Source organism: Podarcis bocagei (assembly GCF_964188305.1).
Source record: "Podarcis bocagei genome assembly, chromosome: 1".
Lineage (NCBI taxonomy): Eukaryota > Metazoa > Chordata > Lepidosauria > Squamata > Lacertidae > Podarcis > Podarcis bocagei.
Genome location: NC_138125.1, coordinates 83,745,465 through 83,765,166, shown reverse-complemented (window position 1 = coordinate 83,765,166; position 19,702 = coordinate 83,745,465). Strand labels below are relative to the sequence as shown.

The 19,702-nt window shown below is 42.3% G+C and overlaps 1 protein-coding gene across 3 annotated transcripts in view; it reads left to right on the top strand.

Annotated features, from left to right (window-relative positions):
* Positions 1 to 19,702, top strand: part of CD6 (CD6 molecule) — a 41,852-nt gene that overhangs the window by 10,285 nt on the left and 11,865 nt on the right. For 2 of the 3 annotated variants that reach the window (XM_081200764.1, XM_081200763.1), the window contains exons 2-4: positions 10,281 to 10,349; positions 15,301 to 15,609; positions 17,220 to 17,528. In XM_081200764.1, coding sequence (XP_081056890.1) covers positions 10,281 to 10,349; positions 15,301 to 15,609; positions 17,220 to 17,528 — 687 coding nt within the window. The remainder of the gene's footprint in view (positions 1 to 10,280; positions 10,350 to 15,300; positions 15,610 to 17,219; positions 17,529 to 19,702) is intronic. The other variant, XM_081200765.1, reaches the window with a different exon arrangement.

The window sequence follows — 19,702 nt, the reverse complement described above, 5'->3', positions numbered from 1 at the left end:
TATTTTAATATTCTGAATTAAATAACTCCCCAATATGTGTGCTTCCTAATACAGTAAAGCTTTTCTTTTATCTATTTCATGCAAAAAGTGTTGTGGTGGGAAAAATAGAAGAGAGGAGGGCTTTGATTCATTGGTTAGAGTTTCTGTTTTAAAACATAATTACAAGCAGAGGGAGGGAAATCACGAATTTCAGGCGGCAATCCTCTTCACACGTACCCGGGAGTATGGTCCATTGAAGTCAGTGGGTTCTTACTTCTGAGCAGAAATGTATTGGATTACACTGCAAAAAGGCTTTGATGCTCCCAGTAACATTCTATTCTTATGCTATTCATGCCAATTAAAGTTTGCACTATAAAGCATGGATGCAAATGAGGGGATTATGGAGCTTAAAATGATTCTGTTTGTCTTGAGTTCACACTGCTAGCCAAAGAATTGGTTTATCTGTAATGGAGGCTAATCTGTTCTTATTCAGCATTCATAGTGGAGCTTGCAATGGAATAGCTGTCCAGTCTTCTCTCATTTTGAAAACATATTAATGAAAATATTCAGAGTTGTAATTACTTACTTACATACACACACACACGCATGCACGCACACACACACACACACACACACGATATATATATATATATATATATATATATATATATATATATGCAGGTTTTGGTGTCTTCGGGTGTCTTCCCGTGTAAGAGACACCCGAAGACACCAAAACCTGCATTCCTGTACCCGTGAAAATCTACGAAAGCATATATATATATATATATATATATATATATATATATATATATATACATACACACACACATATACATATATATATATCCTAGTCAATCATTTTCTTTCCTTCACTGAGATTTTTCTCCCCCACCAGTATAAATTATTTTAGACAAATAATTCCAAAATTTTCTGTCAGATAAATGTTTGTATAGTATTCATTGAGAACTTAATTTTGAGGCAACATTTATTTTAATTATAGTGATCCTCCCTAACCACCTGTGGTTTTTCTTTTGGTTTGTGAGCTTTTTTATTGTCTTATTTACTCAGCTCATATCGTTCACTGACAAGTCTGCATATATTTTTAGTCCTAAGTATTTTATGAGAATAAATTTCCAAGGAATGAATAAAAATTGCAATTTTGCTTACATGGATATGTATGCTGAGCAGATATAGTTAATGCCCAATAATCTCTATTTCTGCTCATTGATTTTATGCCCTGGGTGATGAAGGCTGTAACTAGGGATAATCTGTAGGGTTTTGTGAAGAGATACAACAGGATCAGAGATGGAATAGCCGCATTATCAGCGTATAAAGAGATTACATTTTATTATATCCCCTGCTCCTGTCTAATTGTGATAGACATTGACTTTAATGGGAGCATGAAGGTTAATGGAACATCCTCGGCCATTTTGCTTACTGCTTTGTCACCGAAAACAATTTGAATAATTCTAGCTCAGTGAACATCAGTGAAAATTGCAAATCAAATAAGCACATGCATTGCCAAGTAAGAGGGCATAGATGTGTGTAGAATTTGCATATGCTAATTTATGTGCATCAATGCAAATTTAGAAAGAATTATAGTAATTTAAATAGAAGAACAATACACCTCACCATAGTGGGGAAATCTATGTTCAAGTGACCTGTGAGTGCCTACTCAGTCTGTTGCCCAGGTGCTGACTGGGGATGAGCAAGTACCACCACCACCCCGCTCTCCTTTCTTAAAACAGACTTGGACTCAACAGCCCTTTAAATAGTGGTTACGTTGAAATAGACTGGTGTTCTCTGTAAAGTAGAACACTATCTGCTCTGTTTGTTAAGTAGCAGTCATGTGAACATGTGAACAGTGTGGTGTAGTGGTTAAGAATGGTGGGCTCGTAATCTGGGAAACCGGGTTCGTGTCTCCGCTCCTCCACATGCAGCTGCTGGGTGACCTTGGGCCAGTCACACTTCTCTGAAGTCTCTCAGCCCCACTCACCTCACAGAGTGTTTGTTGTGGGGGAGGAAGGGAAAGGAGAATGTTAGCCGCTTTGAGACTCCTGAAGGGGAGTGATAAAGCGGGATATCAAATCCAAACTCTTCTTCTTCTTCTTTGGAAAAAAGTGGGAGGGAAGGTTCTCAATAAGAATTTACAGGATTGGGCTGCACACCAGATCCTAGTATAGTCCCTTGCTGATAATTTACCTTAGGCTGCAATCCTAAGCACACTTGGCTCAAGAGAAAGCCACATTAGACACAAACATTAAGACTCAGTGTCCAAATAAATACGGACAGAATTACCATTTTATAATCTATTCAAATGCTTTATATGCATCTCAAATAAAATAGATGTTGATCTTCTTTAGCTATTCTTGATTTTACTCCAGTATTTAATTATCTTCTGCTGCCCAGGCCGTCAGTGTGGTGCTCTCCAGTAGTTATTGGTAAATGGGAAAAGGTGCCCACTAATAACCTGGGATAGCTCAGTCAGTAGAGCAAAAGACTCTTGAACTGAGGGTCATGAGTCTGAGCCCCATGTTGGGCAAAAGATTTCTGCATTACAGGGGGGTTGGGCTAGATGACCCTCATGGTCCCTTCCAACTCTATGATTCTAACACAAGAAATGGTGCAAAAATCCTGAAGGCCGGAGGTCGCCCCCTCCCAAAATTGATTGTCAGAAGGAAATTCCTCCCTCAGAAAACTATTTTGGTCCACATTGATATGATTTATTATTTATTTGTTGCGTTTCCATTTCACCTTTGCTGCAGGGAGCTCAAGGAGGCATACGTGGCTCTCCCTCTCCTCATTTTGTCCTCACAACAGCGCTGTGGTAGGAAGGCTGAGAGACAGTGACAGGCTGAAAGCCACCCAGCAAACTCCACGGCTGAGTGGGAATTTGAACCTTAGCCTCCTAGGCAGACATTCAAACCATTACCCCACAGTGGTGCAAGGAAGTGATCAGTCAAGAGATACCAAGTTAATTCTGAAAGTATTTTTGAGTCAGTATTTCACTGAGAGCTTGGTCTATAATAATCTGGGACAAAATCTGCATAAGAGACTTGTTGGATTAGTAAATTTCACCTGTTTTCAATAAGGCTTTCCAAATTCCTCTGGAAAGCCTACAAACAGTACGTGAGTTCAACTGGGAGCTGATCTTTAATCTAACGATCATACAACATTTGTACAAAGCTGACAATTTTTCATTAATTCCACGGATTGCATTTTGTGTGCGTGTTAAAGGTAAAGGTAAAGGGACCCCTGACTATTAGGTCCAGTCGTGAACGACTCTGGGGTTGCGGCGCTCATCTCGCTTTATTGGCCGAGGGAGCCGGCGTTTGTCCGCAGACAGCTTCCGGGTCATGACTAAGCCACTTTTGGCGAAGCAGAGCAGCGCACTACATTTCATTAATGTTTCCTTACTATATAAATTAGAGAGTAACACATTTGTGCAATTGGTTCAACGTCTGAGGTGCTGCACCATGTGCTCCCACCAAGTTCAGTGGGTCCCCACTAGGAGCAGGGACTTTTGAGTAGTGGTGCCAGCCTTCTGACACTCCCTCCCCACGACACTCCCTGGCCCAGGCAAGAAAGTCTTCAGACTCCAAGTTAAAACTTAGTGCTTGAAGGAGGCTTTGTGGTCAGTGAATCCTGCCTTTGCCTCCGTACACACCAAACATTTAAAGCATGTAACTTCCTCCGAAGAGTCCTGGGAACTATAATTTGATAAGGGTGCTGGGAATTGTAGCACTGTGAGTGGTACAATGTAGCAATGTGCTTTAGCTGTATGGTGTGTACACTTACCGATTTGTTCCTGCTTTCTTGTGTTTTTTTTGCTGCTTTGATTACAGTATACTGATTTGCATCTTTCTGTTTCTGCAGATGTGCAGTTTTGGTTTTGTTGTGTGATTTTGATTGTTTCCTTGTTTGTAGTCAGTTAGTTGCAAGCTGCTATGAATCATTTTAGAAGAATGGGATTAGTATTATTTTTAAAAGAAGAAGTAAAATAAGGAGAGAATAATAAAAGGTTTCCTTCCTTCCTATCCTGTTGTTTCCTTCAGTGTTTGATAGCACATATCTAGCAAAGGTGCATATATAGCACATCTCTCATTATCTGAAGCTCAATTATCCAATCTACTTGCTTTGAATCAATTGACAGGGGAATAGTGATAGTTGGTGATGTGACAAAAGGGGTACAGCATCTCTTCAGTGGTATATGTCTGCAGCAGATCAGTCCCGCTGATTTTTTCACCATTTGTGCATTTCCGACTCATTTTTAATGATGATTTTGTAAAACGTTCTTGATACTGAACATGCCCAATTAAGTGATTTCCCAGGAAACCCACATCCCCTGCTAACACACCTGCTGAGCAGAGAGCCAGAACAAACAGTAGGGTGGGCTTTATTTCTCCATTGACTTTGTATCTGACTTTCTATCATTTTTTAAAAATTATTATTGGATTTTATTTTGCAGTGATAAAAATCAGGGCTTTTTCTCAGCCAGAACTTGCCGGAACTCAGTCATGGCACATCTTAGGTGGGTGACATTGCCATTCTAAGAGAACGGGGGAGGTGTTCATGGTGAGTTCTGGCACCTCGTTCTCTAGAAAAACAGCACTGAAAAAATAATAAAGAAACAATAAAAAAAAATCAATATCACGAGAAAAACAAGTCCAATTCACTGCTTCTTACAGCAGATATATTTAAAAACGGGGAATTTTGGTGACCATGACAGCTATTTTGTTCTGGCGTCCATGGCGCTTTCCTGAATATTTGGGTATCGGCACCTCATTTTCTACCCCAGAAAGCATTGTACAGTGGTACCTCGGGTTACATACGCTTCAGGTTACAGACTCTGCTAACCCAGAAATAGTACCTCAGGTTAAGAACTTTGCTTCAGGATGAGAACAGAAATCGTGCTCCGGTGGCGCAGCGGCAGCAGGAGGCCCCATTAGCTAAAGTGGTGCTTCAGGTTAAGAACAGTTTCAGGTTAAGAACAGACCTCCGGAACGAATTAAGTACTTAACCCGAGGTACCACTGTATAAAAATATTGATCTACCTAGCTCCATCGGTTAGGGCATGGTGCTGATAATGCCAAGGTTGCAAGTTCAATCCCCGTATGGGGCAGCTGCATATTCCTACATTGTAGGGGTTGGACCACATGATCTTTGGGGTGCTTTCCAAGGCTACAATTCTAAGAGCTGTATCCCCGATTTCATGGACTAATAATAACAGCATATCAGAAAAGACAGTCGAGGTTGCATTTCACAATAAACCATACTCAAATGCTGATGAATTTTCATAAAGACTTTTTAATTAAAAAAATCACAAGCTCCTGTAGAAATGTGGAGAAGTGAGCCTTAGATTAGAAAAATGAGAAACTGAAATTGACATATTTGCCCATTTCCCTCCTCAGATGCAAGCCTTGGTCATCAAAGCCCCCTGCAATTTTAAATAGACACTGCCTCCTTGCAACTTGTGCCTCTGATTGCTTCCTGTTGGGCATAGCATGGCGTCAGTGATGAACTGCCCAGACTCTACTAGAGGAGCGACCATGTCATTCATATCAGTGGTCCTTATGTGATCAGAGACATTTGAGCTGAAAGTGCTTAGGATGCATATGGAGCAGAAGCACTTGTCCTGCAATCTGGGATACGGGATGCAGGATGCAGGTCCTTCCTACAGTGGTATTTTGGACCACCAGGATGGAGCTGATACTTGTGTGTAGAAGCATCCATTATGTGGATTGGCCTCCTTGAATCTAGGTGATTGGCATTGCTGCTGTACGGTTTGAGTTTAGCCTAGGACCCTCGTACCTACTGGACCGCCTCTCCTGGTATGTCCCACGGAGGACCCTACGGTCTTCAAATAAAAACATCTTGGAGATCCAGGCCACAGGGAGGTTAGGCTGGCCTCAACCAGAGCCAGGGCTTTTTCGGATGTGGCCCCGATCTGGTGGAACGCTCTGTCAAAAGAGACTAGGGCCCTGCGGGACTTGACATCTTTCCGCAGGGCCTGCAAAACAGAGCTGTTCCACCAGGCCTTTGGCCAAGGCACAGTCTGACCCCCTCCTTCGGTAATCCTCACAGATCTCTAGCCCAATGGTTGTCATTAATTTGATTTTGAATTGATTTTAGAATGAATTGATTTTAGAATGCATTTCAATTAATTGATTGTGATTTTATGTAAACTGTCACTTTTATTGTTGTTAGCGGCTCTGAGCCTGGCTTCGGCTGGGGAGGGCGGGATATAAATTATTATTATTATTATTATTATTATTATTATTATTATTATTATTATTATTATTTTAGTGGAGTTTGCATGGACAGAAAGACGTGTGGGATGATTCACACAAAGATCTGTGTAATCAGCAATGGTTGGTGGATTGAGCTCCTTGTTTGCAACAGGAGCTACTGATTCAAACAGGTTACGGTACATTATAAATTCATAAAACTGACCTGTGTTCTGAAAAAAGTATTGTTCTTATTTCTTATTCTGTCTATGCAGCAGTGAAGCCAAATCCACCATCAGCCGATCCATACATATATTAATATTCTCTAAGAATGTCACTCAGTTCATGTCAGTCATTTTAAACACTCTTCAGGTCATGGGGTGGGGGGGCTATGAGTTCAACAGTTAACCACATAGAAAATTAATTCCCATTGCGACCTAGAGTGGTTTGATTACTATGCAAGAGTGGTGGCACCTGAATAGTTGGATTTGTTATTCACACAAATAGGGGGTAAAACTTGCTATAAGCTTAGAATCAAATGACCTGTCCTTGTGAAATTTGGTCTACAGCTGGCTCCTAGCATGCTTCATTAGTATAAGTTTAAAGTAAAAGACATTGTCACAAGGAGGATCTTGCTGTTTAGCCTGCATTTCTCCTTGCAGTTTCATCTGTGAGTTTGTATTTGAAAATTAGGATGTTTTCAGATGGGAGTTGGTTGCGAAATTGGTAGTACTCACGCCCACAAGTTTTTTCAGCATCCATACAATGTCATTATCAAAGTGCTAACCAAACTTCTTTTTATTTAAAAAAATGATCTGGATTTCGCCTCCCTGCAGAAAATCTCATAAGTAAAAAATTACCTGTTATATATCTGCAGGTACTGCTTGTGTATTAGAGCTGATTTGTACATTTTGGGAGTGGGTTTGCCAAGTATATGATGCCGTTTGTGTGGGTAGTGTATACTGTCACACACCAACTTCTGTTTGCTTCTCCCTTGAGCACAACTTAGCCATTCTAATTCTGGTGGACCCAAACACCAAATAAAATAAGTCAATTCTCATTGATCTGCTGCACCTTTTGGGTTCTCTGCGCTTTGACTGGGAAGAGAAGGGCATTTGCCCCAGAACATCTTGAAAACAGGAGTGTTAAACTCCTGACTTAGCTTAACTTAATACATAACCCAACCCCCACTCTTGTCGCTTGTTTATGCAGAAAAGCGATGCTGTCTATTACTGCTTCCAGATGAGGTGTTCATTGTGGATTTGCTATACAGTGGTACCTCGGGTTACAGACACTTCAGGTTACAGACTCCGCTAACCCAGAAATAGTACCTCGGGTTAAGAACTTTGCTTCAGGATGAGAACAGAAATTGTGTGGTGGCGGTGCAGCAGCAACGGGAGGAGGCCCCATTAGCTAAAGTGGTTCCTCGGGTTAAGAACAGTTTCAGGTTAAGAACAGACCTCCAGAACAAATTAAGTTCTTAACCAGAGGTACCACTGTACCTTGTTCACTCATATTTTACAGCAGTGGTGGGGTGGTCCACATGATGTAGGTTCCTTCCAGGTGGGTAGTTCCTAACACTATCCATTCATTACTCTTCCATTGTAAGCTCTGTGCAGAATTGCAACAGACTTCCCTATCTGCTAGGAGTGTCACAGTTTTGCATGTGAACATCATCTAATGTTCCATCCACATTAGTGGATGTGACATAGTTCTGTGGCTGGGGAAGAAAAGGCCGAGCATACATGTGTGTGTGTGTGTGTGTACACACACACACACACACACACACACACACACACACACACATTTAATTTTTAAATAAATGGCTAAATCTTACATCCAGACCCCTCTCTGCGCACATGTGTGTGCGTGTGCACGTGCACACATGCACACACACACACACAACCAGCCAGCCAATAAATCTCACCCTGCATTCCAAGGGCATCTGTTTGGACAACAGAAAGCTGACTATAGTTGCTCCGAGACAAGGTATTTGTTTTGGAATTGTCATGCGTCATTAATTCACAGTTTTTACAGGGTGTCCAGACAACATAGTAATATTTTTATGATCGGTCCTTGATTCCTCAGCAATTGTGGGAAGGAAGCTTGCGAACACGTGGAAGGACATCGCATGAAGTTCAACACGCACAAAACACAAAACTTTGCAAGTGTAGAAACACTGCTGCAATTCTGCATGTAGACAAAGAGCAATGAACACAGAGTGTTGAGAATTGCCTGTCGAGAAGCAGCCTATGATACCATCCATCTACATTTCATGAAGAATATAGAAATCATTCATCAAATCAGAGGTTTAAACAGATGTGGTGCCATTTTTGTAGCATTCTCGTTGACAATGGCCGAAATGTCACAAAAGGAAAAGGCATCTTGGGTAACTGAGTTGTAAATATTAATAGATGTTCTATAACATTTTAAATATTCCCCAAATTGTGAAACTCAATTTTGTGGTGGTAGTGCATGAAATTGAAGACTGGCTCTAAAAGCTGCATTTGATACAGATATGATAATTTCACCGATGGTCTTGATATGCTGTTTGCACTTGAGTTTCGCAATGCCGATTTGCTTAATGTTGTTATTTCACGTTTCATGTAATTCAGGGCTGGTGTAAACTGTAAATATTGTTTTACAAAATATTTTCTGATTTTCAGCAACAGACAAAATAAAAGAACAGTATGCTGGCTTCAAATCCACTGGAATAAATATCAAGGATTTGAATAGTGAAGAATAAGTTTATATTTATAAGGCAGTTTCATTTAAATTGAAATTTTCATTTATCAATGCAAATATGATCACTTAACATACTTTAAAAAATAAATTTCCAGGAAAAAATGAAAAGAAAAATGTATCAAAAATCAGATTCCACTGAGACTGTATTTTAACTCTGTGTTAATAATATACGCATCTAAGAGTCATCCCTCCTGCTGCAATCTCTACTTTTAAGATTGATTTTTGGAACCAACAGTTTATGTGCAGTTTCCACAAGGAACTGCATTTTGGTAGCATTGTATTTTATCCCTGTGGGTTTTATATGCTTGTTGAATGCAAGAAGATACTGAACTTTTTATATTTATGAAAAGAGATACAGTGGTACCTTGGTTTAAGAACAGTCCTGTTTACGAACTATTCGGTTTACGAACTCCACAAAACCAGAAGTAGTGTCCCGGTTTGCGAACTTTACCTCGGTCTAAGAACGGAAGCCGAACTGTAGAAGGGAGGACTCATTAGGGAAAGCGCACCTCAGTTTAAGAACGGTTTCGGTTTAAGAACGGACTTCCAGAACGGATTAAGTTTGTAAACCGAGGTACCACTGTATTACGTACTGAACAGCTAAACCCTTTTATATCTTTGGTAGTTTTTCCAGGGCTGTTTCATAAGGCCATTTTTACAACTACTGTACATTTAATCAGTATCAGCTGAGGGAATAGAAATGGGGCAGAAAGTTGGTTCAAACTGAAACGCAGCCATCCTTTGAAATTCACACTTCTGAAAAATTTGCGATGCGGTTCTTCAACTGAGAAAGGTGTACGAAAATGCCTTTATAAGGCGAAATGCATATATCAGTGTAAATAATATACAAAAATGCATTATGTTAGGGGGTAAGTGCTTGCAACAACATGTATATTAGGCAAAATTACACACAGAAGTGTCTGTGTTAGCAGAAATGAACACAAAAGTGCTGACAAATTTTCATGAGGCCTGGAGAGGGGTGGGGATAATTCACATACTGATGTGGATGAACTGAACTTAAGAATTGAAAATTGAGGAACTGAGTGACATTGAAATGGATAGCTTGCCCTAAAACTAGCTCTCCAGCTAGAAAAGAGCCTCCAAAAATATTCCAGCTGCACAGTTTGATCTCTCAAGAAGTATTTACCAATCATACGAATTCTAACTAGCACTTAATTATATTCAGCAGAGACACTTCATATCACCTAGGGCATTGCTCCCTGGTTCTTCCCTCCACCCCACCCTGATGATGTGCACTTTTTGCGCTGGAGTCTTGGAATCAGACACCTGTGATTATTCACTTCCAAATCTTGTCTGTTTTTGTTTCAGTCCAGGCAAAGCCAACCACGTCTCCTGCCATTGGAAACAGCACTGAAGGCAGCCCAACTGCAGAGCCAGGTAAGAATACGAAAGGGTAGGCTAAGCCCTTTTCTATCTGTGGTGTGTTTCCGCGTGGCTGGTTCGTAAGGCCATTTTTACTACTAATACTGTATATTTATTCAGTACCAGCTGAGCGTCAGGTGCTGGGCAGATCCAATTGGGTGTGGGTGATGACATGGTGAACACATCAGGATCAACCGTCAATCACCTCCTCCTTCAACTCACTTTGATAGTGTTTTTTTAAGATATTTTTTAATTGAATTTTCATTTTTCTATATAACTATTAAACATTTTACAAACTTTGAAATATCCAATGACTTCCCTTCTTCTCCTTCCATGGTTCATATTGCATATCATAGTTTCCCACATATTGTACTGTAACTGTTCAAATCAATTTTCCACTTTTACATCAATCAAATATTATTTACTCTGTTGAATTTATTTTAATGATTCCAGCGTTTTCAGTTATGTACAATCATTTTCCATATATTCAATAAATATTTTCCACTCTTCTTTAAATATACGTTCTTCTTGCTGTCTTATTCTGTGGGTTAAACCTGCAAGTTTTGCATATTCTAACATCTTAAGTTGACAATCCTCTTTAAAAGGCACCTCACTCACTTTCCATTTTGGGGCCAACAAAACACAGGCCACTGTTGTTGTATACATGAACAAACTTTTCTGGCACTTAGGAATTTCTGTATAGGTTATTCCCAATGAAAAGGACTCTGGTTTTTGGGGGGAAGGTAAATTTAAACATTTTTTCAGCTCATTATATATCATTTCCCAATATTCTTTCACCTATCTGCATGTCCACCACAAAAAAAAAAGTTCCTCCCATTTCTTTACATTTCCAGTATGTTTCTAATTCTGCTCTATACACCTTTGCCAACCTACTTGGTTTTAAATACCATTTATGAATCATTTTCAAATAATTCTCTTTCAGCAAATAACGCGCAGTAAATTTCAGATCACTTTTCCAAAGTTTTTCCCAGAGGTTTAGGTCTATATTGTGTCCTATATCTATTGCCCAGTGTGTCATGGATGCTTTAACTAGCTTGTATTTTGTTTCCCATTCTAATAAGAAGATATACATTTTAGACAGATGTTTATCCTTATTTTGTAACAGTTCTTTTTCAAATTGTGAGCTTTGGTCCAACCCCTCCCCCCTTTTTTGTCTACTTTAAACCTATCATATATCTGGTGGTATTGTAACCAATCTATAACATGGCTTCTTAAGTTCTCCATAGGTTTTAGTCTGGGTTTGCCCCCTGCAAAGTCCAGCAATTCCCTGTAGGTCGCCCATTGTCTATCCATATTAACTCTCTTAATTGTGATTGCTTCGATGGGGGATAACCAGAAAGGTAACTCACCTTTTGACAGTTTGCATTGAGAGACCCCTCTTGAGAGAGCTATGCCTCTCCACTTTCCAGCCTCTCTATTCCCTAGGCTATAAGTTAGCCAGGTCTATTCCTTGCTGGTTACAAAACACGGCCCTGATCCAAAGCAAGTGCTTTTGAATCTTTCTTTTACTCCAAGTCTTATCTAGCATTTGATGCAGCTGAATCAGATATTGATGGGCAGAGCATTGGGTAGTCTAATTGCCAAGTTGGCAAGAACAGGTACATCGAGGAAGAAGAATAAGCAATGGATTGCTTAGAGAAGGGCCAGGTAATTAGGAAGTAAGCAATTTGATTTATCGTTTGATGGGCATAGTATTAGGAATAGGGTTTCTGTACATACATCCTTGCATCTGCCCGTGGCATCAGGTTCACAAAAAGCACAGCCTTATTAACCAGACACACTACATCTCATAGCGGCATGTTAGCTCTGCTTGCAAATGTCAGACGCCTTAACTTACATATGAAGAGCAAGCATGATATCCCGAAGGGCTAATCTATCAAGAACTGCAGGAATGATATTCAGAGTGGATTGGCTTCTTCACAAAGATAAGGACATGAGGATGTACAGATTCTGATCAGCACATCTTTCACCCCACTTCTTGGATCTGGGAGATGATGGAACACATACGGTTCAGAGTAGACACCACCCTAAGACATAATTGTGCACCTTTTGTTTTGGAGTCTGGATGGTCTTGTATTCAGTTCCCATTAGCCTGCTTGCATATAGGGCAGAGACAGGGTGGGGCGGTCAACTTACAATAGTCTCCAAGTTGTGCAAAAATGGCCCAGGCCAGCCCCCACCTGCTGGGATTCCTCCCAGGGAGCAGAGCTTACCTCAGCACTGGTTTTTGAGGTTACCTGAGCTCCGTGTGCACTCACCTCAGTGACATTTTCATCAAAGGGGCAGGAAGTTGTGTGGGTGGCAAATTGTGTTGCACCCAGCCCACGGATAGAGCAGAGTTGAGGTTGATGTGCTTTTTTTTCTATCGCACCCACTTCCTGGACTAGGGGAGTCACTTATTCATCACTAAAAAAAGAGAGGATGCAAATCTGCCTAATATTTGCATATGTTAATTCATCTGTAGGGGTGCAAGTTTAGACACAACTGGTATAATCTAAAGAGAAATAAAGTCCATCTCACCATTGTGGGGAAGATTGTGACCAGGTGAGATGCGTTTCTGGTGTCCAGGGGCTTTAACTGCCGAGGGGCCACCTCAAGCCTCCCGCACCCCCCACTTTCCCTTCTTATGGTTCTTTTAAATCAGACAGCACTTCATGTAGAGGACTCAGCCAAACAGAGGACTGTCTTTCTCCTACCTGGTGCCCTTCAGATGTTGTATGACTGCAACTCCCTCCACCCTTGACCATGGACCATTCCTGTAGTCCAAAATATCTGAAGGCCACCAAGTTGGGGACTCTCTTCTGACAGGCTTTCAAATGGAGGACTGTAAAAAAAGGCATATGGACCCCCTATCCTGAACTGATTGGCTGAATCTCAGGCAATTTCTGTAGCAACATAAGCCAGGATTGGCTCTCTTGGCAGGATCAATATTGTCACTGTCTTCAATGAGCCTGTACCATATTGAAGCCCCACGTACAGTTGTGAGCTTTGGGGTTATCTCTCTCTCTCTCTCTCTCTCTCTCTCTCTCTCTCTCTCTCTCTCTCTGTGTGTGTGTGTGTGTGTGTGTTTTAATCCTGGAAATACTGCAAATCTCTGAATACAGTACAGAGCCCAGGCCAATAGTATTTTTTATGAGTGTTCAACCCACACATACTTTTCTCCCATGCTGGTTTCATGAATCATGACTGAGGGAGGAAAGATGTATCTGTGTGCAGAGCTCTGAAGGAAACAAATAGGCTCCCCTCCAGACAGCCTCAGGCCGAGATGCCTTAGGAACATAGGAGCAGAGCAGGCAGTCTTATACACAGTAAGGCCACTGGTCCATCTAGTTCAGTGCTGTCTACACTGACCGGCAGCAGCTCTCCAGAGTTTCAGGCAGGGGGATAATTCCCAGTCCTACCCGGAGATGCAAGAGATTGAACCTAGGGAAGTTCTGAGTGCAAAGCAGATGCTTTTCCGCTGAGCTACGGCGTTCTTTTTCACCATGCTATACTGAGAATGCCTCTCAGATAGAAAAAAAAGTGGGTGGACCAGTCTGTATTTCCCCAACTCTTGGATTCCGGTTATCTCATTAGCTATAGAATCGGAAACATCACAGGGTCGGTAACATTCCCACATGCAATTCTATCACTTGATTTCTCATAACTTGGACCTACTGTACATGCAGAGCAGAATGATGTGGCAATGAGCTGGAAGCGTCCTGAGGTGGTAGAGTGAGCTGTATCAATTCATACCGCAGGTGGGGGAACCATATTTTTCAATATGTGTATTAAAAAAATCCCAAACCTGAACACTCTGCAGTCAGGAAAGTGGCACAGCAGAGGGTAGGGCTGAGACCTTTCTCCGTGATGAGCTAGTTGTTGTTGTTTTAATTGCAGGAAATTTGATACACGGAAAAGCAAACAAAAATGCCATCCTTCTACCTACTGTCTGAGGTGGTACAATCCCCCTTGCCCCTCCAGAATTCTGCTACCTTATTCTGCTGCATGTGCACACCAGACCTTGATTACTTAGCAATGTGGCCCCATCTACCTATGCAACAGAACAAGTTGGTAGAATCCTCAAATTGCAGGTGGGGATACCACTTTCAATGGCTTTTCCACACTTTTGCTTTTAACTTCCTGCACGTAGCAAACTGAGGAGAATGGTTCTAAGTCAAGAACTTTGCACTGGTTTTCTGTCAGTAAGCATTTATTTTGGTGTTGTTACGGTAGTTTTTCTTCTTTTTTAATACATGCAGACTGAGCTGCAGTCCATGCAACCACCTGACTCCCCCATCTTATTTTGCTGCATGTGTGAACTGGACCTGAATAATTGGCAGCTGAATATGACAAACTGATTCATTTGCGGGGAAGGAAGCCCTCATTGCAAAGTGAGGGGAAATGAGGGGATATGAAAGTTCTATCGGTGGGAGGTATCCAACTGTTTAGTAATGCTAGTGCAACATCTTTTAGCTGCACAATGTAAGTTCCCCACCCTCTCCTTTCCCCATGCACCCCCGAGTTGGGGGAAAACCCAAGCAGATTTGGGTGGGGCTGCATGGGGAGAGGAGATGGTGGGGGACTTACATTCTGCAGCCAAAAGTTGTTGCACTTGTGTAAATGTTTAGTAAGATAAAACCATGGATATATCTGTGAGGACCATTCCTACCTGTGAGTCATCAAGTGATGGACAGGCATGCATGAACCAACTCAATACATCAGCTTCATACATGTATCTATCCATGCCAGATCTGAATTTCCCAAGTAACATAAGGATGTTCGGAGCTTTGGAATGTATGGGATTTCTTTGCCTTGCTGTTTTAGCAAGTTGTACTATATTAAATTTAGATCTGTAAATTTAGATATCTATCTATCCATCCATCCATCCCCACCCACCCTTCTATTTCTTTGTTCTCCCACTGTGTGACTTCTGATCCAACTCTTCTCTGCATCTTTCCTACAGAAACACGGAGGCTACGTTTGGTGGATGGAAGAAGCAACTGTTCTGGCAGAGTGGAGGTTGAATACAACGGTACCTGGGGCACCATATGTGATGACAACTGGGACCTGACTGATGCTGAAGTTGTGTGCCTGCAACTGCATTGTGGCTGGGCTCTTCAGGCTCCTATTGCCTCTCATTTCCAGAAGGGGACAGGCCCCATCTATTTGGATGAAGTGAAGTGCTTGGGGAATGAGTCTTTTCTGTGGGACTGTCCATCCGAGAGGAACCATGACTGTGGACACAAGGAAGATGCCGGTGTAATATGTTCAGGTCAGCACAGATATTTTTCTCTCTGTGTGTGTGCACATGTGCATGCATACATGTGTCTACTCATACAGACGACCCAAAGAACTGTCCATTTCCTGATCCTGGAGGAGACAAACTCTCATTATCCCATGATCAGGCCTTAATGACCAGACTCACATTGCCATGCTAATACTTGGAGACTCCACCAAATGTGGAAGTATTGGTGGAGGTGGGAGGAGACAGGGTAGAAGTTGCTTGACATCCTTGCTTTCCTTCCCCCCATTCCAAGACTTGTAACGGAGGGCAAGGGGAAGCAGAAGTCTTTCCACTCATTAAAACTTGTCAGAAGAAGCAGCCAGGGCATTTTCAATCCTTTTTCCTTTTTGTCTGTATTCTGAGCCTGGTGGAGCAGCCAAGAACTAGTACAGAAAGGAATTCCCAGTATAGTACCAGATAAAGTGATGTTGCTGGCCTAATGTTAACTGCATGTGGACACTGGGACATCCCTGCTTTAAATTTCGTGTCCCGTGCATATATTTTATGACAGCCGTGTGACAGAAGTGCATCTCTTGTGCAGAGCTATAGGAAAGATCAAGCAGAAATCTATTCCTCAAAGATCAACACATATTTATCAGTTGTAGCTCAGTACCATCTCAAGAGAAATTGCTGCTCCCCGCAGGTTGTGTTGTTTTTTGTTTTTAATAGAGATCAGTAGAAATATATGAAGCAGAGCCCTCCTGGATCAGGCCAAATGTCCCTCAAGTCCTGGATTTTTCTCTGGGGCAGCTGGAGACATCAGGAGGACCACCTTTATCTTTTTTCAATAATAAACCGTGAAACAAACTTTATGTCTCTGATGAAGTCCCAGACCCAAGCAAGTAGTGCAAGTGTTTTGAGAACTATGTGTACTGAATGTAGCTCCCTTGAAAAACATGTAGCCCTGTTGCTCTTAATGCCTGGCCTGCAAACCAGAGTGTAAGCACTTAGCAAGAATGGGGAGATCTCCTGCGCTGACCTCCACACCTCCCATGGAATCTTCTCTTGGAATGTTTCCCAGAAAGCACATTAGCATAAGTTATGCTAAGCACATCCCTGCTGTTTTCACACATGACACCTAAAGTGACTTTGAGACACATGGTAGCATTTGACGTCTTCATTGCTGAATTGAAACGTCAACAAGCTCCCCACCCCCCCTGCTTTGGATGGGAGCTCATTTTTAAAAATATAATAGGAAGACGAAGGAGGGAAAACGTCATTTATTACTGTGGGACAGAAAATGGAAGATGACAGCCTTGAAACCAAATGGGCATCCTACCATGTCCTTAGCTTCTGTTTGGTCCATTGTTTCTGAATGTTATGATTTGGCAAACAGAAGAGAGACATTTTAAACTTGAAGACATGTTCTGATCAGCGTGGCAATCTCAATCCTCAAATACAGGAAACTGCTCTACTATAGTTCTTAGCATCACACATGAAAATGCCTTCCATGTAACAGATATAGCTCTGGCCTACAAGAAAAGGAAATCACTGGTGCTGATAATGTAGCAGCGTGTTACAGCATAAGAGTGGCATTTCCTCAGCTGTTTTATCTTTGCTGATTCTATTTCTCTCCCTCACTCCCATCACCTCCGCAGAGCACCAGGAGTGGCGGCTGTCAGAAGGACTAGATGCTTGTGCCGGCCGAGTGGAGGTTTATTACCGGGGCACCTGGAACACTGTGTGTGATGGCAACTGGTACCAGGATGAGGCTGATGTGCTCTGTCACTCATTGAACTGCAGTGAGAAGGCCTCAGTCCCAAGAGTGCCTTTCAACCACACGCTGATGGGCAAGATGTACTATGACTGCTCCGGAACAGAAAACTCGCTCGCCAGCTGCAGCTGGCTCTACAACAATAGCAATGTGTGCGCTGCCCAGTTTGGAGCTGCTGGTGTGATCTGCAATGGTAATTGCCCTAGCTGGTGCCTCCAGTATGCCTTCTCTTTTTCTCTCCCTCTCTCCGGTGCAGATTTCAACCACAGAGGTAGTTAATGGTAAGAACAGGTAAGGACAGGGGAGAACTCTGATTCAGTTGGCGTTTAAAGGCAAAGCTATGTCATCTGAACTTTCCCAAGTGCTGTGTGAACCAAAATGCCACCCTCCTTGGGAATTCAATTTTGCAGTGCCATTCTCCGACCAAGCCCTGAACTTAAGCCTGGGGGGGAAGAGAAACCGAGAGCAAGTGAAACAGGCAGATATGAACATCAGAAGATCCTGCTGGATCAGGCCAGTGGCCCATCTAGTGCAGCGTCCTGTTCTCACAGTGGCCAACCAGATGCCCATAGGAAACCAGGGAGCAGAACAGGAGCACAAGAGCACCCTCCCTGCCTGTGGTTTCCAGCAACTGGCATTCAGACGTATTGCTGCTTCCAACTGTGGAGGCAGAACATAGCCATCATGCCTAGTAGCCATCATTGATAAACTCTGTGAATTTGTCTAATCCTCTTTCAAAGCCTCCAAGTTGGTGGCCATCCCTGCCTCCTGTGGGAGCAAGTTCCGTAGTTTTAACTATGTGCTGCATGAAGAAGTACTGCTTTGGGGGTGCAGTCTGTCCTGAATCTTTCAACATTCAGCTTCCCTGGATGTCCTGTTCTGGTGTTACAAGATCCCCAGGGACAAGTGATTGTCCATTAATAGTCCTAACCACCATCTGCCTGGAGCGTCTCCACCCCCATCGTTCTGCCCGGATGCTGAGGTCCAGCGCCGAGGGCCTTCTGGCGGTTCCCTCACTGCGAGAAGCAAAGCTACAGGGAACCAGGCAGAGGGCCTTTTCGGTAGTGGAATGCCCTCCCACCAGTTGTCAAAGAAATAAACAACTACCTGACATTTAGAAGACATCTGAAGGCAGCCCTGTTCAGGGAAGTTTTTAATGTGTGACATTTTACTGTATTTTTAATCTTTGTTGGAAGCCGCCCAGAGTGGCTGGGGAGACCCAGCCAGATGGGTGGGGTACAAATAATAAATTACTACTACTACTACTACTACTACTACTACTACTACTACTACTACCACCACTACCACCACCACCACCACCACTTCCCTTCAAGATTAAGGACTTCCCTGCCTTGCCAGACATCAATATCCATTTAACACATTCTCACCTGTGGACTATCTGCAGAAGGTGAAGCCAAGAATAGATCACATGCCTAAAAGAATTCCAGAGTAAAGACAGGCCAGATTTAGATCACTAGCTGAAATGGAGACAGAAATCCCACCTGGAGCCAGGGGTTCTTCCCCCTACAGGCATAGCTGATCACGTTGGTGAACTGGGCTATTTGTTCCCTGTTTGCTACCAGTCCAAAAAATGATCCAAGTGCTTCCATGAGGCACCTTAATGACTAGCAAATTTATTATGGCATAACCTTTCATAAACTTGGGCCCCATTCATTGGATGCATAAAATAAAATCTTAATTGGTAGGTATATAAAGAAGAAAAATGGTAAGGTGGGAGCTGAATAGCAATCAGGTGCAGAAATCTCACCGAGTGATAATTAGAGCTTAACGAGGCACACCATTAAACCCTTTACAGCAGCAGGCTGGTGTCAGTTGCTGACATGAGTGAACAACACATAGCAATAGAGTGGAACCTCAGTTTTCGAGTGTCTCAGAAGCCGAATGCTTTGGAAACTGTATGCCGAAAACCCGGAAGTAAATGCTTTCGTTTTCAAACACACCTCGGAAGCCAAATAGCTTCCGCTGCATGTTTTTCCATTTTCTCAGTGGAAATTTCCAACAGCCCTTTGTGCCTCAGTTGTTGAACATTTCGGAAGTCGAACCGTCTTCCAGAACGGATTACGTTCGACAACCAAGCTTCCACTGTAGCAGGATCTGTCAATTTCAGTTTTCTTGGTTTCTCATTTTTCCATTATTGAATTCATTTCACCACAATTTGCAGTGATTTGCATGGAAAGAGGAGTGGTTGAAATCTATGCCATGCCAGCCCAATACAGATAGTAGCCACAGGGCCCAAGCAAGGGGTCCCTTCTGGTTTCCCTGCTTCAGTAGGGACTTCATGCCATGATGCTGTTTGGCTTCTCTAAAGGGGGTGATTGAGATGTCACTTGGCAACAGACCCACCCA